Genomic DNA, 23,330 nt, shown 5'->3' with positions numbered 1-23,330 from the left:
CTACTGTCAGAGAGCAACAAGGTACACTTTGGATCTCGTTTACTCTCATTTTTGATAGCCTACAGCCTCATGTAAACAAGCTGTGATTTTCATAGGATGGAGATTAGACAAGTAACAAGCAACAAGACAATTTTTGAGCAATTGATAAATATATGTACAAAAATAACTTTTCGTAAAAGACGCTCTTATCATTCCCGAGATAAATTTGTAAATCATTGACGATTCACTTGATTTTGAGTAGTTTTGTTCGATGAAAATTTGTTAGATTTACTTATTTATTTATTTATTTATTTTATTGGAGTTTTACGCCATTCTCAAGAATACAATGATTGTACCCATGACAATTTAGTTACTTAGTTTGAATGAAGCAGAAGTGCTTCTTAGCCGAGTTTGAATATCTGTGGGAGAACAATAAACAGGGCGTAATTCGTGACTATTCAGGTATTCTTATGTGTAATTCACAACCAATGAACACCTGTGCTCATCTGATAAATGAACTGACTGTATCCTTGATTGTTTGACTCTCCTACTCTCCTTCACAGGCTCTGTCGTCGTTACCACTCCAGCCCCTCTGCAGACAACTACTCCGGTATACGGTAAGACTGGGTAGTATAACTTGTTCTTATTTGGTTGAATGTTAACAAACCTTCTCCCACATATAGTAAAAGACTTGCCATCTACTTCAGGAATATGACAGTTTCTGAGATGTTAAATTGAAAGTGAAAACACGTATTTGAGAACACTTGGTGAAATATAGACGTCGATATTTCCCTTGAAAACTGATTAACAGCAAAGTATTAAGTCGCCGTGAAGAGTACAGTAGAAGTATGATGAAAGTTCGTCACAGCACAAACAGACGAAGCTCAGAAGAGAAGTCATACACACAAATACAGAGCTTGTACAACAAAAGAGACGACTTGTTTCCACCATTGTGACACATGTAGGCATGTATGGACGTCACACGTTGAAAAGTGTAGATTACTCTCCCTCCCCCAGAAAAATAACAGCAATCTTATATTAATGTATTGCATTAAACACCAGTTTAAAAATAAATAAGTAAGTAAATAAACAGATACAGTTTTCGTTTTATTTGCACCTGCATACAGATGTGTCATTTATGGGCATGTTTACTTAATAAAGTTTGCTGGTTTTGCTTTATCTCTTGAGATTTCACATGCTTTAATGGCTTGCTCATAAATGTCCCTTAGCTATTTGACATTTTATGTGTGGTCACTCAATACACAAGTGTGGGTAAACCACACTGTCAAATAGTTTCATGGAAAAACGACTGATTTTTCACTTTGATGTCTAACGCCTTAATTTGTATCTGGTGCATGGAAAAAAGGCAACTCAGATCAAGCAAAATCACGTCACCAAGTGAATTCTTTGATCGAAATCCTTACGCGTTGAACGACTTGACGTGGAATTCGCATGAGCCGAATAAGTACCGCATGAGGAGAATGACTACCGTATCGGACCGCACCGTAGTGTGAACGTACCATAAATGTGGTTCTTCTGTTTAAAGGCCGTTGTGCTTAATGCTTACTGTCAAACTCTTGGAAGCATGAGGTGTTGGTTAGGTCCCAGCCATGTTATAGAAATTTTTGAGCGGTCGATAGATTTAATCTCTCGGGTCGTCTAGGATAGTCTTACATAAAGTTTGTACCACATCACTTGCCTGCCACAAGCCGATGGCTTAAACACTGTACACTCAGTTTTCCTCCACACATGAAACTGATCTCCGCGGACTGATAGAATGATCTGGTTTACCGCATTAAACACTAGTCAGTTGCAGTTATGACTTGTTACTAACCACGCCTGTAAACATTGAATTACATTTTATCATTTTTTATATTTGTCAGTGTCTGACCTACGTTTTTCTCTCTTTGTACGTTATAGCCTGCACAATAAATTCAGTCCATCTATCTCGATGCTTCGATGTTTAGTGTCACTGTAAATATAGTGTACATTCTGGAAATATCTATTGGTGTCATTTGTCCTTCATTTTCTGCACGTTGTGAGCTAGCGTTTCGTCACTTGCTATTTTTGGAGACGTTATTTTGGAGCTTGTATCACTCATCATCTCTTTGTGCCATTACGTACATTTCATCACAGCTTACCTTAAAGGTGACTTTGTGTATTTTTCGGAGAAAACATATACCCACAGCTCAGCATCACGGACGCCACTGTCAAAAGCCGAGAAGATACATATTCACTGGCAGTTGAAGAATACAACATTTATCGGAATATCATCAGTATATTGAGGAATTCATCTTGACTGTGAATTTTATATTCACGTGGACTGACTCGCTTTTGGAAGCCGAAATATTCCATCCAGATATAGACGCTGTCATCAGTAAGAAACCATATATTTTGTAATTATTTGTATTGTTTTGTATATCAATGTCATTTGTATTATTTGTTTATTTTGTTCAAATATATGTATTGAACGTATTCAAGTGTCTTTGTGTTTGTTTGTTTGATCTTGTGTAAGGCCTATCGGTTATCTGGGGGATGAACAAGTCAGTTGTTTCTCATCTATACTCTCCGACAGTGGTACCCTTACAGACTCAACAGTCAAGTTATTTGAATGTTTACATTTGAAACAATTCTACCCTTTTATCGAAATAATATTAACAAAAGTTCACCACTTTTATGGCTAAGGACGCCACCTTCTTTAAGGATCCTCATAAAGTAGCTTGATCCAATACATGAAACACGTGCAACACTTTCTTTTATTTCTAGTTCCATCAACACCCACGTTAACCAGTGCCGTGGAAGAGTCTGGTGGTATCCGGGTCAGGTGGACAATAGACACAGGTCAGCTTTACAACATCATTGTGACTGCCCAGCCTTCAAGTGGTGCTGCTGTCACTAAGGAGGAATCGGTATTTGGTAACCAACCACAGACTTCGACAATTCCCGCATATAGTCTGGTCAAAGGTCAGACCTACACTCTATGGCTGATAGCAGAGTCCAGAGGTGTCCAGTCTTCCAGGTCTTCACCACTCACGGTCACACTGAGTGAGTACACGTGCATACCATAAAAATCCACTTCTTTTCTATGCTGAGACAACTGATACTTGATGACACCACTGCATGTACACACTTAGAAGGACCTGGCGTTGCTAAAAGTTGACCAGTTCTCGAGGAATAATGTATCCCGATATTCTTAATTAAATGTCATAACGAAACAGGATTTTTAGACATTTGAGACGTGAGGTATAATAAATTCCTGTACTTAATAATAAGTACATGTGTACCTCACATGTGAAAAAGTTCTTCAGTAACTTGTCAAAGGTTGGTGCTTTTTACCGGGAACTCCGGCTTCCTCCGCCAATAACATTGACCTTCATCGTATAAGTGCAATATTAATGAGTATGAGTGTCCACAGTAATATCACAAACTGTATATACTGTGTTTCTATATTCCAGCCCCTTCCCGGCCGGTTCTTCTGTCCATCACTCCCTCTTCAGGAGATCAGACTATTGCTGTGAGATGGCGGAATGGAGGAGGCATTGTAGACAGATTCTATGTGAGAATACATGACACTTTGGGCTGGTCAAAAGAAGATGAAGTTCCCTACCGGAATACCACTGATGAATACTGGCATGTATTCAAACCTCCAATGCCTGGGGTATACAACATGCGGGTGAAGTCACAGTCTGGACAATTAAACTCATCGTACGTGGAACTTACAAGCGTAACGTTAAGTAAGTATATAAGTTTTGGCGTCGTCTAGCTTACGTATATAAATAGTGAGCGAACTGATAATCACAATAAATCATATAAATATAAATCATTACATCTGCTTGGTATATCCTACTTGTACAAGGTTGGCCGCTGCAATATATGTGACATTTGTATTTTTCTTTATTCTGCCACGGACATTTTTCATTCCGCATAGTTCAAAATAGCGGTATTTTGTACTTGGGGCGTTTGTTATTGACAAACTCTTTGCATATTAACCTTTAAAGGACGTTCACACTGGTCATCATGAGCACTATTGTACCGGGAGCATGATGACTGAATAGACAAAACAAGAAAACGAATGAAAAACACATGAAAAACATTTCGGTATAAAGTTGTAGGTGTAATCTTGTACATGTAGTAGGCGCGTAAGCACCAAGCACCAAGATCACTTGAGACGCATTTGCTCTACCTAGAAGTGTAAGCCTGTGTCGGGTAATATTATTTTATTTGCTATAATAGAGAAAACTATGGCTTTAAGGATTGTTAACATCTTTGAGGCTAGTCCGGTGCTAGACAGTATCAAGTACGTAGGCCTAACATTTGCTTATTTTTATGGTTTCATTTTCTTATATTTTATGAAAAATGATGGAGTAAAGGCATCTTCCCGGCATTTTTACCTGTTTATTCTGGTTTTCGATCCTCACGCGGAAACCTTTATCTGTAAACAATAAATATATTTAAAAAGAAATAATTACCATACATTAACTTTAAATAAAGCTGCTTTTCACTTGCTAAAGACCAAAAAGCTATCGGAATCTTAATCCGATTTCGAGGGAAAATGGATCACCACAGATAGATACCACACAAATGAATTATACATTTGTCTGTAGTTATGAAGTTTACATATTTCGCTGTGGCGGAGAATTTTCACTTGTACTTTATACATGTACATGTCTCTGTCAAACAGACCCTTCCCCTGTCAACATCTCAGTCCAGTCTAAAACTTCCCGGAGTATACAGCTGAACTGGCAGAGGACAGATAACAACATAAAAAGTTACAAAATAGAGGTGTCACGGGGTGGAAGCTGTGTTCAGACCGTGTATTTTGCTGTTGAGCTTCTTTTCGTAAGTTTATATGCAGGTCTGTGGAAAACTGGACACAGACCATTGAGCTGACAGACAACATAACGAGTAGTTGTATAAAACTCTCCTGAATTAAAGTAACTATTAAACTTTTAAAATGTAAAATATCGCATTGTGCAACCTCAACCAAATACAGTATCATAGCAGTTCTCACCTGGATGATAAAGTGGGATATTTTATTTTGGCACAATTCCACCAAATATCGGTGAATAAAATCGTTTAAATGGCGTGGAATTTTTGTTTTTTTTTTCTAAGCCAAAACCTACCTCTCCCTGCGTATCCGTGAGATCAGAGGTCTTCGATGTTAACAATGCTGATATCACCTACAACATCACTGGACTGCTTCCCTACACTGAATATCAGTTAGCCCTCTATGTCACATTTCTGTCGGGAACTGAACCTAGCCGACTGAACGTTATGACAGAAGCGGGAGGTAAAGACAAATGGGTATTTAATATAACACATATTTAATATAAAACGAACTATCCATAATAATAATAAATTAATGTAACCGTTACAGGCAAGTGTCATTTCATTTATTTACCGTATATATCAATAGGCCGAAATACATTTGAAGTATTGCATAAATCAACGGATTACTCTCAGTGCCTAGTGATTCGGCAGCATTTAACCAAAATTTTGAGAGAAAAATAACAAGTCTCAGTAATATAGAATAGAACTGAAGTTTACGTTTGATTGATAGTGAGAGTCATTTCAGTGTTCACATATCCGCTGAATGTGCTGGTATTCGCTCGAAACAAACTCAATTGTTTTCTACAGTGCCAGCTGCGGTGTATGATATTCGCGTAACAGTGAAAGGAACTAAGACTGTGAGTGTATGCTTGAGTCCGCCAGAGCCTTTCCCTGGTCCTACAAGCTACACACTGACTCTGGTGGATTTGGGAGAGGAGCTACAGCAAGATAGAGAGCAAGTTATCGCTGGTAAGTGAGCTCAGTAATAAAAAATACAAGTGTGACAGTGACTAGTTGACAGAGCATGTTGGAGTTTGCCAAAACCTTTCCCTGGTCCTACAAACTACACACTGACTCTGGTGGATTTGGGAGAGGAACCACAGCAAGACAGGAAGCAAGTTATCGCTGGTAAGTGAAGTCAGTAATAAAGAACACAAATGTGACAGTGACTAGTGGACAGAGCATGTTGGAGTCAGCCAGTGCCTTTCCCTGGTCCTACAAACTACACACTGACTCTGGTGGATTTGGGAGAGAAACTATGGCTAGATAGACAGGTAATCCAAGGTCGGTTAGAATATGTTCAGATGATGGAACAGCCTGTAGTTGCCATCTAACATATCATTCATCCCAAACATTTTTTCTTTGTATTTTTTTTTCTTGTTTTCCTTATTACAATGTGGTGGGAAATTCATACGTCAACTGGGAAAGACATCAAACAAAGCATCTTGCTCTATGTCACCTGACAACATATTTTGAAATCACATGATATTTGTGGTGAAAATATTTCTGTCAAGCGTGAGAAAGTCCGTCAGTTATTTACCAAATCCGGAGGGTCTGCTCCGGGGACTTTTGTTGGCACCATCTATGGCAATGACCGCCTACTTCTTACTTTGTTCAGTCAGTTAGAGTGACCTATTGTAACGTCATTCATTTCACATTTCACGAGTTTTAGCGGTATTTATATACTCCCTAATTAAGTTATGGGTTTAAAAACGATAGCTTTTCTATGAGTGACCAAGAGTGCTACACGTACTTGAAGCATTGGTCATTGTAGGTAAGGTAGCGTACATGTAATTGTGTGTAATCTGATCGTCATCTGTTTAATATGCTTGACAAGCGTATGGTATTTGTAAATTGTAAACGATTTTATCGCGCGATACGACGATGCAGTTCAGCACAGTGTACTGATAATCTGTATGTTTTTATTTTTCGTTTGTTTGTTTTTTTTCTCTCTCTCTCTCTCTCTCTTTCCATGTAAATTTTAAAATCAGTTTGGCAGATGTATGATTTTAAAATTTGAAATATTGTTTAGTCTGGAATTTTCAATAATGTAGTCACCCGTGTATTCACTTCAGACATGGATCCCCTTTGTGGTGAGTTTACTGATTTGAAGGAATACTGGCCATACAGAATAAGGGTGCGGGCGTCAACAAAGGCTGGAGATGGACCTTTTTCTGACTCAGCGGAATTCAGGACCCCAGAGGCAGGTTCGTATTGTTTCTGCTACATATATATCTGTACTGTATTTTCCTGGTATGAGATCTCACGCTACACCAGGGTACATGAAGGGATATCATCTATTGCCATGCCTGTCATTTAGATTTCTACATCAAACATGTAATCTCTTGTTTAACAGCTCCGGGCCGTGTGACAAACCTTCATTTCATTGTACCGGACGGCTTACTAACCAGCGTGAATGTAACTTGGGAGCCTCCAAAGCTGAGAGACAGAAATGCCAATATCACAAGTTTTGTACTGGAATACCGGAAAAAGGTAGTGTATGTTGTTCCGCGTGGAATTCTGTTTAACAAATGTTGTTTATAATGTGTTGACGCATCTGACGAGTTATTAAATAATTTTAGCCGAACAATTCCACCTTTAAAAATATCGTGTGGAGAGCAACTGGAATGGAATAATTGTTACTGGAGACACTAGTGCAGTGTGCACAAGGTTGTCATGCTGACTTCCTCTCCGAAGGTATGTGGAAAGGTCTGCAAGCAACTTGCGGATGGTCATGAGTTTTTCCCGGACTTTGGCCGGTTTCCTTCCACTATAATTATTTAGGTGTAAATAGCACATAGATAATAGAATGTAAATCAGGGTTGTGAAGACAATATAACATTTGAGTCCTTGTCCAACAGTAAAAGAATTTCATTGCCTTAAATTCAATCAAGACAGAAACAAGGCATTTGACAGAGAATTCTTTAAACTGATTTGTGGATTACATCGTTGTCATTTACATACAGCTAACAAGTAGTACAGGCGACTATATATGTGAGATAAGAATGCATACATATGTACGACATTTGAGAATATTGCTGGTTTACAATACTTAATTTTTTTGAAGAGGGTGACTGATTGACTAATAAGAACTTTACTCCTTGTTCAGAATTTGTCAGTTATGTGAGGACGGTCAGATTAGGCATTTGAACATCGGAGAGACCGGTTTAAACCACAGTTCATCAGCTGTGAAAGAGACGTGTTGGCCCCCCTGTGCACGTTCCGAAATGCACTGGTGATATAAGAAAGTAAAAATGTACGAAGTTTTAAGCTGCCTTTGTGTCCTGCTCAGATATTATTTGCATAATTTTATGAGGCTGAATAAAGTAAAAATAATGATGGGTGTTATGTAAAACAAGATTTGCTTCTTTCCAAGGTCTCCGATAATGTGACGTCTTTCACCATCCCTTGGTCACAGTCAGACAATGAAGTGTATTCTAAAGTAGTGAAGGTTGAACCAGGTGAAGAGTACAACGTTTCGGTAAGTCAAGAACGAGTCGGAAGTTCATGTGAAGTTAAACTGATTCTGTGTTGAACAATTGGTAGGGTCAGACATTGGGAGGACTGTTGTTTGCACGTAGATGCTGAATAATGTAGTTCCGGATAGAAATAATCCATCTGTTATTCCTGGAATTAATTCTTGAGTATGGCGTTATTTACACCGTACTCAAGAATATTTCACTTATACGACAGTGGCCAGCATTATTGTGGGAGGAAACCATGCAGAGCCCGGGGAAACCCACAACCATCCGCAGGTTGCTGTCAGACCTTCCCACGTACCGCCGGAGAGTATGGCGTTAAACAGAAATCAAATAAATATGAACGTTCCATTTGAATTTGAAATATATTTTTCTTTTTTTCTGACAGCTGGTGGCCGTTAGCAAAAGATTTATGGGAGAGATACTTTACGTCGAGTACTTAGCACCTCGTGGACGTTAGTACATACGTACAATTTGTCATATCGCTCTTCACGACATTTTTCACAAATGGAGAAAATCAAACTTTGTTATTTTTTGTCAAAGTGGCTAATGGTTCCTAATAATTTGCAATGTTTTCCTATCTGCTTAAGCCTTGGTGCGCGTGTAATTTGCTGCTAATTGTAAACATTTACACGAACAGTTAGAATAAAATTCACGAGAGTTTTCACTGCTTCACTGCTTCTGGTTTTGCTGTCGATGATGTAAGTCTTGTATCATGTTAACATATCAACACATTTTTCTCAGTTAATTCAGCCAGTAATCAGCCACGCAGATGTACTCCTTAATTGTAAATCTTGTATATTTTTATTGAGTAAACTGACGATGTTTTCACCTTGACACAGCGCCTCCTGTGCCTACTGAGTGCGTTATTTGCCCGGACGTCTCCACCAAAAAAACCGTCCCCCAATCCGTCCAAATCTTTCAGCTGAATCTCAGGATGGACTTCTTCACTGATGACACCAATGGGAAAATCGTCGATTCCGGGTTAATCGTAATCCAGACGAGTTCTGTTGAAGGAGGTAAGTTACGCTGAAATATTAACTGTTTACTATTAACAAAAGCGTCTGAAGATAGATACAAGAGTATTATGCTGGATACTACATCATACATAATTAAAAACTGACAATCCATATTTTAACATGGTCACGGCGGATGTTGACTTTACTGGAAATATTACACTACTATCTTACCAGCATTATGATGGGAGGAAACCAGGCAGAGCCCAGAGATAACCACGAGAATCCGCAGGTTACTGGTAGACCTTTCCACGTACGGCCTGAGAGAAAACCAACAAGAGCTGGACTTGAACTCACAGCGACTCCATTGATGGGAGACTACTGGGTCATTGCGCCGCGCTGGCGTGCTAATCCTCCTCGGCCACGAAGGCCCCTCGTTGTTGAATATAAATTGATATGCTCATAAAACACTTCCCTTATGACACAGTCTTTGCAAAACATATTTATTTATTTATTTATTTATTTGATTGGTGTTTTACGCCGTTCTCACGAATATTTCACTTATACGACGGCGGCCAGCATCATGGTGTTAGGAAACCGGGCAGAGGCTGACAGTCCTTCCCACGTACGGCCGGAGAGGAAGCCAGCATGAGTTGGACTTAAACTCACAGCGAGTACAACACTTATTTTTGAGTCATTATCATAGCGAAACAAATTATGTTAATATAGTACAGCTTGAGAAACTTGGTCCCGATGTGGGGTGAAGCAATGTGTGTGATATGTGGAAAAAGCTCTCCAGTGACTTGCCAGAAGCGGACGGTTCATTCCATATACTCTACTTCCAGAGTCTACCTCCAAGAGTTTGGCGGATACATTCTACATGAACTATGCGAAATGGCACGAAGCGAATAGCAAAGATTTCACCATTCCTTACAGAGCTACTCCGGTTGATTGGTACATTCGACGTGGTAACTTTTCTCTTTGAACAACCCTTTTCAAACGTGTTTTAGGCTAATGAGTCAGCAAATCTGCATCTCTAATACCTAGTTCAGAGGTTGTTGTGCAATTGTGGGTATTGTGGAGTGAATTTTTATAACATTGTGTATCATGCAAACATTATAACGATTCCAAAGCCACTGTTTCGTAGTCATGTTCATTACTTTAAGCTTTACGCATCCAACACGTTCGCTGTTATCCCTACTTGTTGACTTTTGTTTAGATATAATGAGCAGGTCAGAAGGGGAAACAGGTTCTTTCCGGTATACAGTTGGAAATGATGGAAATTGTACTGAATCTATTGACACGTTTTGTAATGGTCCATTGAAGCCAGCAACGAAATATAGGTATGTCATTTTGCATGAATCATAAAGCTGTGATATGATGACGAAAGATGGTGAGATTGTGTTAACTTTTGCCTTTAAAAAGGCTTGAATAATAGAGCATACTTAGGAATTTTGTCTTTGTATTTAAAAGATGGTGCATTTTCAATGAATACTTCTAGTAGGAGGTGTTTTTCTTAGTACCCTGGTTATGGGTTACTATAGTAACCGTAAGAAGAAAACCACGTAATGTTATTGACAAGTTGGAAAACAACATTTCATATGGCAGCAAGGATTTTGCTTTAACTTATGCACAAGGAAAATAAGATTTACCTGATGAATGTTTAAATTTGTAATATTTTATCTTAGAGCGTTACAGGTCATCTCCATAAAATTATCTTCAAGAAACTTCCAGAAAGTTTAACAAGTGTCTGTGATAAAAATTGGAATTTTGGCTGATATTAAATGTTAACTTATCAAATGAAGTAACGTATCACATAGCGGTTCGACTCGTGCAAGGAATTTATTCTTCGTATTTATTCTTCGAAATTATTCGTATTTCATTCATTGGTCCTTGATCAGGTTCCACATTGGTTTTAGCCGAGAGTATAAAAGTCTAATGAAAGCATTCTGTAATTGCGTTCAGGAAGAAATGTGTTTCCGCTTCCATTGTTTTTTCTCCGAGTGTTCCCAAAGTAGGCGTTAAAGCCGTTGTTGTAAATGATTCCATATGTGGCTGATATTTGTTATATTTCGGTTAACATGTATTATTAATCAGACTTATACCCGGATTGTTGAAGAAGCTTTTGCAATTTCTAAATTTCTTCTTACGTAGATTGCAGTCATCACAAAATTCACTTTAACTGATGGACATGTAGTTTGATATTAGCTGTTTTACTTATATGAACAGTGTAAAGGCATTTTCCTGCACTCATGGCGGATGCACCGAAACGGAGTACAAATCTGGCTATCAAACTTCTGAAGGTACTATTCTTGTAATACATATCAATAACAATTTCATAATGTTTACCATTGTAATACAGTTGCGTGTCTTACCTATGTTTACCTAAATAATTAGCTGCTTAGAGCAGTTACATAGCCTCATGTATGAGTAGATTTACAATCTAATGTTCAATCGAAAATTTTTTAAAAGAGATACCTAACGACTTTTCATACTAAGCGTTTGCTAGGCGCAATATTTACGTTATGTTAGGCTGTTTTAACAGCCTTTTTAAAAATATTATGTTAACTAGTTCCATTTAAACAAAAATATTAAAGTTGGACCGTCTGCCTATCTTCCCATCCGCGGAGCGCTGGCTAGGTGACGTCATGCCAGGAGAACCTGCCGGAATTATGTATTGAAAAGCTCCACAATGCACTGACAAATCCATGCATTAGGCCTACCCACTTTTCCAGAAGCAATGGTATGACTTAATCTGTAATTACCTCCACGTGTACACCTCTTAATTAGCACCATGGAAATTGTTTAAGTAAAACAGTTTTACAACAATTTTTTTTTAAAGATAACAGATTTGCCACCGTAGCCTAATGACCCAGGAGCCTCTCATCAATGCGGTCGGTGTGAGTTCAAGTCCAGCTCATGTAGACTTCCTCTACGGCCGTTCGTTTGAAGGTCTGTCAGCAACCAGCGGATGGTCGTGGGTTTCCTCCGGCTTTGCCCGGTTCCTCCCACTATAATGCTGGCCGCCGTTGTTTAAGTGAAATATTCTTTAGTACGGCGTAAAAAACCAATCAAATAAATAAATAAATACCGGCCACCGTAGATGATACAAACGCGGTACTGTCTGCCGTCCATAGAATTATGGTAGTACCCATGGAGAATATGGCACGGTTTCGTATTCCACAGAACATAATTTTTATACCCAAGTCGAGCGAGTCTGCCGATCAACACTAGTGATTGTAACAATCGAGATAATAGCCTGGGTTCGCATCAGCGAGTTCAAGGTATGACATTCACTCATGCGTGCACAGCGGTCTGTTGTCGGGATGTGAAGTGAGCTGGAGGGCAGTTGTAGGGAAAGGCTACCGGCACCCTACAGTAACACAGCCTGCTGTTTCAAACAAGCAGCAACTTAACAATTTCTGCATTCCGGGGGTGAAAAATGTACATTTTTCTTTTCCGTTTGTTTGGGTTCTGTTGCTGTTTTAGGCTGTTTTAGGCTATGTATGTAAAAGTATCCTGCTTTGTGTTACTGTAGTCACACGTCGACATGGAAATTAGTTGTAAAAGTACAGTGATTGTCTCCTGTGGTATGTGTTGTGAACATGGAGAAGCCCCACATGTCTGCAGGGTGTGTACTGCCGTGACGTAACAAGGGCAATCCCATACATACATACATACGTACATACATACATACATACATACACACATACATACACGTACACACGTACACGTGCACACACACGTACACACACACATACATACACGAATACCTACCTACATACATGTACATCCGCCGTTGCCTCTTAAAGTAATGGCCGTGAGTGGGAAGGTCTGTGAACAACCTGCGGATGGTCGTGGGTTTTCCCCGGGCTCTGCTCGATTTCCTCCCACCATAATACTGGCCGCCATCGTAGAAGTGAAATATTTCTGAGTAGTGCGTAAAACACCAATCAAATAAATAAATAAATAAATCTTGAAGTAGTTTTCAACTGTCTTGTAAAATGAACTTATTTTTTCAGCCAGTCCTTTGCAAGAGCCCTATGTAACAGTAGCAGCAGCCGTGAGTGCATCTTGTGGAGTGCTTATTATCGTCACTATTGTTCTCGTCGTTGTCCTCTTCAAGCGAGCTCGTCGTCAGAAGAACAGAGAGAGGTAAAGCTTAAAATGATGTCCTACATTGTGTGTTTGCTCATTATTCGATTTTAAAGTGTTGGTCGTTTTACGTCCACACGCATTTCAGTTAAAAGAGAAACGATTAATCTACAAGAATCACATTTATTTCCGTTTTATGTTTTCACAAAATAAGACTTTTAATAAGTTGAAAGTGTTTGACATTATTTAAAATGAAACCCTGTACAGAACTAAGAAGGTGCCATTGTATACTCCTTACAGCGCATGTGCCGCTCTCGATGCACGCTTTACATCAATAAAATTGCGTCAGGTGATTGTTAGTATGATGTTGAACATACTCGGGAAAAAGAGAATGCAGGTGCGTAAAGTGTTAATATAAACAAAAGCTGACACAAAGATTTTGTGTTTTCTGACATCACTTCCTGCCTTATCAGTATGACCCCAGTGACGTCGGTGTTGTTCGAGATTTCGGCATATCGGTGATGTAAAACGAGCGTATAGAGCGGCACATGCCCTGTAAGGAACATGGTGCCATTATACGCAGGGGAGATAACTTTGATGTGAGTGTGAGATTAATGTGTGCTTTTGTTGGTACTGTAGAGGTCATCGATGCTGTTTGTGCGTGTTTCTCACGAAGATCCAAAAACAAAATGGTCCATTTTTATATTCCAAATCCATAATCTCGTAAAAGAAAATAAGCGTACATAAAGGTTAGATAGGTGCCAACGTAATTTACACAATGGTATTTCTCTTCAGGACCCCCAGTGATTCTGGTTCAGACAGTGACTGCCCAGTCCCGTTCACTCCGATAGTCAAACAACCACTCGACGATCTCCAGACAGCAAAGTAAGACTTGCCAAGCTCTCAGAGTTTTTACTGAATCATATTCATCAAATGCCAAACGACTAGAGCAGCAGACCACCAACGACTGTGTGACAGTAGGCAAATGTTTACACGTACTCCGGTCTCATTTTACCTGAGTTAGGGTTTTATTCTAACTCTTTGTGTAAATTCTTAAAAGCAGCAAAAGTAATATATGTTCCGGAGCACTAAAGATAAGCACCACAATTCCACAAAGGCCGATTCCACAAAGACATGTCAGTCTTAAATCAAAATTTAAAACGTTTTCACTAAACTTAGTTTTTGTTATGAAAGTTGAAATTTTCACCCATACGTCTTAAGACAACATTGATGAGGTGGTCAAACTTTATGTTGCATGCCTAAGATAAAGCTCTAAAATCATACCTCACATTTTGACCTGTGTCAGAACTGGCTATGTGAAATCGGCCCCAGTTCTTGTGACTTGTCTTAGTCTTCATGGAAAATGGATGAATACTGATAGCGAATCGATGAAACTGATCATTTTGTTAACATACATCGTGTCGTGAAATTAGATTGAATAAGGATATTTGTGGGGTTTTTCTGAAGCATGCCTTTGCCATCGAAGAGCATACCCAGTTCGTATATTTGGAATTTCACTGACACGTATAAACAAGTTGTCACTAGGATATATATAAAAAAATTAATTTTGTCGACACGTTGCCTTTTGCAGCCCAATTCCCTTGGCTGAGCTCTTTCAGACTGTAGAAGAGTTACACAGGGATTCAAACTTAGCCTATTCCAGACAATATTTGGTAAGATGTAACCTTTTTAGTAAATTCTACCATCATAAGTTAAACCAGTTTTCAGTGGTACACAATCTCTCCGAATAGGTTCGATCTTTCTAAATAAGTTAAGATTACATATGTTAAAGATGAATGGAAAAGGGGAAACGATTTACAGCGTCATTATTCAATGGTCCGTATTTTTATGTACAACTGATGTGCACATGAATATGAATTCTTCTATATAATGCTTCCATGGTGTCTTTCTTTACTGCTTGGTTTACATAGTGGCTGAAAGAAAGAAGTCCCAAGTTACCTGTCACTGCTGCGGTTCTGAACGATAATATGCTGAAGAACCGCTACATAGACGTCCTGCCGTGTAAGAAATTCGTATTAGATTTACATAGATGATGTATGAAGTCACGGTGATGTATTAAGAAGGGATTGACCCGCATCTTATTTCATATATTATTAATTGTAAAATCAAAGATGGTTAGTCTTTACACAACGACCCTGGATTTCCAATTGGAAAAACTTCAAAATTTTTTTCGGCTTGACAGGCGCAATCAAGTCTTTTTACTGCCATATAGTTCCAAGAACTTCCATAAAAATTGTTTCTACACAGATTAACATGACATGACCTCAGTGTCGATTGTGATGCCAATAAGTTAACCGGTTGATATCGATCATAAGACTTCAGGTTGTGCTTCAGTTCAAACATTCACTGACCCAATATCTACGTGTTAATTAAAATTGTTACTTTATTGAAAGCCACCGAAATTGTCTAGACGCGAAACTTTGATGCCAAAAACTCTAGGATGTATGTTTGCCTTTTTTTCTCATATATTTATTCACAATCACGGTTTTTGGCTACATGTAGTTGACGATACCAGGGTAAAACTGCTACCGGTGGAAGACGACGAGGCGTCAGATTATATCAATGCTAACTACATTCCGGTAAGGCTTATGTTTTAGTTAAAAGACATTCAATCCGAAATCATATTTATTAGCGTAACCATCTCCTCCTGTTTGCTTCATTTGCATATAGCAATGACTCCCATTCTCTGTTGTGTTGGAATTTAATACCAGGTTAACCGCAAAACTTCTTAAGTCTTTCTTTAAACACCAGTCAGTCAATCAATTAATCAATAAACCTGTGTAGTCCCTGGCCGTTACAGTTTGGTCTTCGTCTGCCACATTTTGTTTTCGAATTTTATGGAGATCCTGCACGCATCAGTCGCCTCAGAAACCTATACTTTCACTGTTAATGTGTTTTACTCAGTTTTGCAGAATTATAAACTGTATCAGATCGCCTCTGATGTAAGTCCGCTAGAAAAACACATTGTTTTAAGAGGACGCGGTCACGATTTGTACAGACATCAAACATATTTGTTTATGTATTTATGTATTTATTTATTTATTTGTTTGGCATTTAACGCCCTTCTCAACGGTATTTCACCTATACGATGACATTGTGCTGGGAGGCCATCACATATAGATATTGCTAATGTGCTTTCGTGGATCGCATTCGGTATACTGCCTTATTACAGTTCAAAATGCATCACCTTTATCTCAGTCCATGGTGTTTAGTAATTAAAAGTCAGGTGTTGACAAATCACTGAAATTCTCACTTGGCTGTTGCCTGGCTAAACTGATTTCTTCCAGCAACCTTCGAATGGTTGTGGATTCCCAGGGGTTGTAGTCGATCTCCTCCATTCATAATGATGGGCAACGTTGTATAAATGAAATATTCTTGAATATGGTATAAAACACCAATCAAATAAATAAATTAAGTAATTAATCTGCACCATTTTTGATCTGAACAAAATATTTGAGTACAGGTATGATTTAAGGTTTCTACAAAGAGTGCTTTGATGTGTACGTAGGTTGTTGTGTGCCGTAAGCTGCCTAACTCTGTAATAGCCATGATATGACTTCCATTACAGGGTTACCATTCCCAGAGAGAGTACATTGCTGCCCAAGGTCCTTTGGAGACGACGGTGGAGGATTTCTGGAGAATGATCTGGGAACAGAAAGTCACCATCATCGTCATGTTAACGAAAGTGAAAGAGAAAGGAATGGTAGAGATAATAAGCTATTTATAATCAATATCCATCAAAGGAATATGAGGCATGACAAAATCTAAAGTTTTCCCGAAGACACCATATATCTAATGTAATTGTTCGGTAGACCATTATTAAAACGCTATTGTTTACATGAAATAGCAGATCATTCCATTCGGGAGACTTGAATTAACCAACCATTAAATGTGATACATGTATATATTTTATGTGTTGGCGTGTTACAGGTGAAGTGCGTGCAGTACTGGCAAGATGAAGACGGAAATCATGAGTATGGAAATATTGCTGTTGAACGCTTGTCGTACTCCAACCTCAACACCTATGAGCTACGGGAATTCACCATAACCAATATACATGTAAGTATCGCCTCATTATTGCAAATGGGAACGTGTTTTCAAATGTGAGATGGTCGGGCGTGAATAATACCGAGCCCACAGGCACAAAATTTAGTAAGTTAATACCACTGACAGTGCAGATAATTAAATATCTGAATGTCAGCCTCGAGTATTCCTATAACACAGTCTAATGATGCACAGCCGAGTTGCTGAATTGCGCATTCAGACAGGTCCGATGAGTCTGTTCAAAACATACAAATCCATTTGTTTCGCTATATTTGCATATTAGAAGTTACTTTGTGTAAGAGCGTCCATGCTGAAAATTTCACAGCAGAGTTTATTTAACTACTTGATTGGTGTTTTAGTTTATTCCACTAACGCCTACGACCCCCGATGTGCTATAAGCTGGTATGATTAACTTCGATTATCGCCGCATGCGGATACTTAGTGGGGGTAGTAGGTCTACAATGGCTGGAGCTGCCCGACCTTCAAGTTGCAAAATCTTCACCTCATTTTGCTGCTTGTTCGGTCTTGATAATGGTGATGAATTCAAAAAATGTTCGGATGGGCTTTCTTCATCATGAGATTCAGCTTTTCGATAGTCGATGGTCTTTCCAAATGATCTTTAGTTCTTGGTCCGTTTGTGTCATATTGGTTCCATGTCTCTTGACCGAAGGCTCCCTCTATTAAAGTTTCAGTGACATAGTGTGCAAAGAGTCCAGCTGGTGCAGTGTTTGGGGAATGCCAGAGCTTGAAGCCAAACATCTTCAACTAGGTTTCTGGGCATTAATGGTAAAACTGCCGCTCGTCTCACAAATAGGTGCAGGTCGCCGCCAGTCTGGACCAGACTGGCGAAACCTAAATGTTGTACTCCTCTCCAGATACACTGGGTATAATGGGAAAAAACAGCCCTTAACTGTTATACCTGGCCAAGCTTCTATGGCTGCTCTGTGCATAGCTGTCTCGAAGTCAAGTTGGATGGAAGGAGGACTGAAGACATTGCCGTGCTTTATAGCTGCATCTTTCAGAAACTGGAACATCCTCCCATATGTGTCCTGGGTCTTATTGGGAAGCAATCCGAAAACAAGCGGCAACATATGTCCGTCGATAAATGTATCAGTGGTATAGAGCTGCTTAAAGGATTTCCGTGTAGAATAAAAACTCCCATCACAGAATATCTTATCTGCTGAGCACAGATGCTGAAGATTGCTGGTTCTACCATCATTCGCCAGAAGAAAAGGATTCCTAGCTTTTGTTTCTGTCCAGGCTCCATGTAGGTCCACTTTATCAAGGGTTTTTGGAATAGATGGAGGGATTCTATTTCGTTGTTGGTATAGGATATGACTTTGGCTACTTCGGTCTCATCTGATCTTGGAAATTACAGCGCATGTTAGACAATGGCATTATAGAGCCTAGCCAGAGTGGCTGGTGTTGTTGCACCAGTTGTAGTTTTCCCTAAGCTCGATGTATGGATTACAGAAACGCCAATGCTGTAACCAAGACGGAATCTTATCCTATTCCCCGTATTGCAAATTGTATTGATATGGTAGGAAATGCCAAGTTTATTGCTAAGACTGATCTTCTTAAGGGTTACTGACAGGTGCCATTAACAGATAGGGCTAAAGAGAAATCTGCCTTTGCTACTCCTTCGGGGTTTTATCACTTTCGTGTCACACCATTTGGCATGAAAAATAGTGCGGTGACGTTTCAGAGGTTAGCCAGTAACGTTGTAGAAGGGATGGAATTCTATGCAGCGTATATAGATGACATTCTTGTTGTGAGTGACACGTGGGAAAATCATTGTTAACACCGGGAGAAAATATTCTGTAGATTGTCTGCATTAAGTTTAGTGATTAGTCTTAAGAAGACAGAATATGCCAAAGGAGAAGTGACATACCTTGGCCATAGGGTTTGCAATGGACAAGTAGTCCCTCGTTCAGCTAAAGTCCAGGCCACACCTGATTTACCAGTGCCTACTTCTTAGAAAGACATTCTTAGAGTGCTTGGAGCGTGTGGTTTTTACCGCAAATTTGTACCCGATCTCAGCGATGTTGCTGCACCATTGACTCAGTTGCTTAAAAAGAATGTCAGGTTTGTATGGTCGGATTGTTGTCAGTCAGCTTTTGATGGGTAAAAAAAACATTCTATCTAACCCTCCTATGTTGACTGGTCCAAATTTTACCCGTCCTTTTAAGATAGCTGTGGACGCTAGTAACATCGGAGTAGGAGTTGTTTTGTTCCAAGAAGGAGAGGATGGGATAGAACAGCCTGTGAGTCACTTCTCTAGGAAGTTAAATGGGCATCAAAAAATTATTCCACCATAGAGAAAGGGGTATTAGGCCTCGTGGTTGGCTTTACAACAGTTTGATGTGTATTTGACCAGTTGCTCTGGTAATGTCACTGTGTATACTGATCACAAATATTTGGTGTTTTTAGAGAAGTTAAAGAACAAAAAATCAGAGATTATTACGATGGTGTTTGACCTTACAGCCTTATGTTCTGGAATTGTACATATGACTGGTAAGGATAACATTGTGACTGACCTGCTATCCAGAGCTTGATTGACATTTGTGTATCCCTTATAACATCATTTTGTAAATATTGTATATATGTTATACTTATTGATTGCAAAGATCACCATACTGTACAGTTATCTTTTCTTTAGTTGGAGAATTGTTACGAGCCCCGTCTTTAAACATTGTATTATTATTATTTTTTTTTTATTTGTTATCGCCTGACCTACATTTTCCCCTTTGTGTATGTTATAGCCAGCACTATGATTCAGTCGAGTGTTCGCCAGGTTTCGGTGTTGATAAGTTTAGTGTCATTGTGCATACGGTATACATTCTGGAAATATGTATTGGTGTTGTAAACATGTTTACGATCAAACCTTCCAGAATTTTCTTTACGTTAGTCTATAAATATGAGCGTTGAAATTGTGAAGGTCTCAGTCATTTAATCAAGTTCACGTGAAAGCAGTCGCCACTTGCTATTTTTTGAGATATTATTTTGGAGCTCGTATCGCTGATTGTCTCTTTGTGCGATTACGTACATTTCACCACAGTCTACCCCAAAAGTGACATTATGTATATTTCCTATGAGAGAAACATACATCGACAGCTCAGCATCAAGAACGCTACTGTTCTGAGAAGATACCTCGTCACAGGCAGTTGAGGAATAAACCATTGTCCGCCACTAAAGCTTGTCACTGATCGGACTGTCATCCCTCGATTGAGAAATATCTGTTAGGTGTGGATTCATATTTATGTTTACTTACACGCTTTTGGAAGCCGGAATATTCCATTCGGATTTCAACACTTTCATCAGTAAGAGACTACACATTTGTTAATTATTTGTATTGTTTTGTATGTTATTGCAAGTTGTATTATTTGCCTGTTTTGTTAAAATATAAGTAGGGGCCTCTGTGGCTCAGTTGGTTAGCGCGCTAACGCAGCGTAATGACCCAGGAGTTTCTCACCAATGTGGTCGCTGTGAGTTCAAGCCCAGTTCATGCTGGCTTCCTCTCCGACCGTAAGTGGGAAGGTCTTCCAACAACCTGCGGATGGTCGTGGGTTTCCCCAGGGCTCTGCCCGGTTTCCTCCCACCATAATGCTGGCCGCCGTTGCATAAGTGAGATATTCTTGAGTACGGCGTAAAACACCAATCAAATAAATAAATAAAATAAAGTATTGAACTTATTCAAGCGTCTTCGTGTGCCTTTGTGTGATATTTTGTAAGGCCTATCGCTGTCCTCAGAGGTAAACAAACCAGTTGTTTTTCATCTTTTCTCTCCGATAGTGGTACCATTACATTACCTATTACGTTTACCACATTTATACAAACGAATAAATGTATGCTTTTCGAGTTTCGTATTCCGTTTTGTGTTTGTAGGATACAACTGTCCGCAAAATCAAACACTTTCAGTTTTTGACGTGGCCAGACTTTGGAGTGTCAAACTGTGAAGATATGGTGAACTTCCTTCAGGATGTCAGAAGCCATGTCAGACCGAACATGAGTGGACCCCTCCTCGTACACTGCAGGTAATAACATACTCATGTCTTCAGCAGTTTATAGTCGGATTTGCCACCCCCCCCCCACCCGAAAAAAAATAATAAGACATTCACAGAGCACATGTTATTAGATATTATTTATTTATTTATTCGTTTGATGTACGCTGTACTCAAGAATAGTATTAGATATTAAGATTTTAACAAATGTGTGTGAATGCATATGTAATGATATGATTGTGTTGAGTCTCGTATCACCGTATGAATGAAAGAACAGCCAAAACAGCTCACCGTAGAAGCACGTTTGGTTTACCATTAACATTGGTAGTCACATTAACTACCATTACCTTTAACATTGGCAGTAACATTAACTACCATTGCCATTAACGTTGGTAGTAGCATTAACTGCCGTTACTACTACATTGGTAATAGCATTAACTACCATTACCATTAACATTGGTAGTAACATTAACTACCATTACCATAAACATTGGTAGTAACATTAACTATCATTACCCTTACCACTGGTAGTAACATTAACCACAATTAGCATTAATATCACATTTATATGAATTTAATACACATGTATTTGATACACAGTGCTGGTGTTGGACGATCCGGAACATTCATCGCTGTCGATCAGATTCGTGAGAACATGTGTGACCCTACAGCTGACTCTGATCCCTCCATTGACATCTATGGCATCGTTCTGAACATGAGAGGTCACCGCCCACGCATGGTACAGACTGAGGTAAGCACTATACTTACTGTGGTTTGGTTGCAAGCAGTGCACTGAGCGTTTAAAACTGGGTTTCTCGGTTTATTAAGGCATGAAGATATTACTTCGAAAACTCATACGAAAAATAACATTTTCTTCTTTGTGGACCATGTAGTGAATTACTGCTATGTATTAATTTTTTGAGGTGGTCCTTCACACTGATCTCAAGAGTATTACGTCTATAAAACAGTGGTCAGGTACCCATTGCTGTGGCCAAAATTCCATTCAGTACAAAGCCACAGCATGGAGGACATCACACTCACGATGGTGTGATAGTTGTTTAATGGTGTAACCGGTGCAATCCAGTCTTTTGTCAGTTTATCCCAGTTAGGATTTTATTCTAATTGTCCTTACGAATACTTTAAAATTAGTAGCGCCATGGTAATTCAGTCAATAATTGTTTCTACAAAGCCGATGGCAGACAGGCATAACAAATAAACGCTGACAAAATCTTTGGCGGACAAACCAAGCAATATATACTTCACTGGCCGGGAAGACAAGCATTGCCAAAGGTATGAAATGCAACAGAACCATGATTCGCCCCTGTCATGCCTGTGAAATTAGCCTCGTGCCCTGAGCTCAAACACACTAGCAGGCAACACCGCAAAGAGGGCCCTCAGAAGACACACATAGTCAAATCAGATATTTTAATACCTTAAAGAAGACGATTTTGTTGGATAGCAGTTTCAACAAGTGAATGTAAAATAATTCCAGATGTCTAAGTTTACTAATGCTCGTAACTCAAACTTTACATTGCACAAATGAGTTGTAGTTGCTGTAGACTCTCATTTTGGGAAAATACCATCCTGCAAACCATGAGACTGTTGGACTGCTCATTAAACTTAATGGTTAGAAAAAAGTACTTACAAAATGCTTGCGGCTTGTTTTCTACCGTGTATGTTTCCCTTTTGCAGGCTCAGTACATCTTCATCCATGACTGTGTGTGTGAAATCATCAAACGGATAATGCTGGATGATTGCCCGGATGACGAACACGTTTACTATAATCAAGGTTTTCAAATAAAATGATATTTCTGTGACAAAGGCAAAAGAAACGACCTGTTGCCTTAAGTTGGGTTCCGATGCCGTCAACAAAGGTCAAAATTCTAAGATTTACTTCATTTTGTCTTTGACACGACGTTTAAGCC

At 39.1% G+C, this 23,330-nt stretch overlaps 1 protein-coding gene across 1 annotated transcript in view; it reads left to right on the top strand.

Annotated features, from left to right (window-relative positions):
• Positions 1–21,442, top strand: part of LOC135479157 (tyrosine-protein phosphatase 10D-like) — a 77,740-nt gene extending 56,298 nt beyond the window's left edge. The window contains exons 3-16 of the mRNA XM_064758961.1: positions 8,186–8,290; positions 8,677–8,743; positions 9,131–9,307; positions 10,090–10,212; positions 10,464–10,587; positions 11,474–11,547; positions 13,267–13,399; positions 14,135–14,224; positions 14,931–15,012; positions 15,271–15,361; positions 15,863–15,939; positions 16,929–17,063; positions 17,291–17,419; positions 21,290–21,442. Coding sequence (XP_064615031.1) covers positions 8,186–8,290; positions 8,677–8,743; positions 9,131–9,307; positions 10,090–10,212; positions 10,464–10,587; positions 11,474–11,547; positions 13,267–13,399; positions 14,135–14,224; positions 14,931–15,012; positions 15,271–15,361; positions 15,863–15,939; positions 16,929–17,063; positions 17,291–17,419; positions 21,290–21,442 — 1,560 coding nt within the window. The remainder of the gene's footprint in view (positions 1–8,185; positions 8,291–8,676; positions 8,744–9,130; positions 9,308–10,089; positions 10,213–10,463; positions 10,588–11,473; positions 11,548–13,266; positions 13,400–14,134; positions 14,225–14,930; positions 15,013–15,270; positions 15,362–15,862; positions 15,940–16,928; positions 17,064–17,290; positions 17,420–21,289) is intronic.
• Positions 21,443–23,330: the final 1,888 nt, after the last annotated feature.

The sequence above is a fragment of the Liolophura sinensis genome, chromosome 1, assembly GCF_032854445.1.
Source record: "Liolophura sinensis isolate JHLJ2023 chromosome 1, CUHK_Ljap_v2, whole genome shotgun sequence".
Lineage (NCBI taxonomy): Eukaryota > Metazoa > Mollusca > Polyplacophora > Chitonida > Chitonidae > Liolophura > Liolophura sinensis.
The sequence above is the reverse complement of the archived record's forward strand: the minus strand, read 5'-3'. Positions and strand labels throughout refer to the sequence as shown.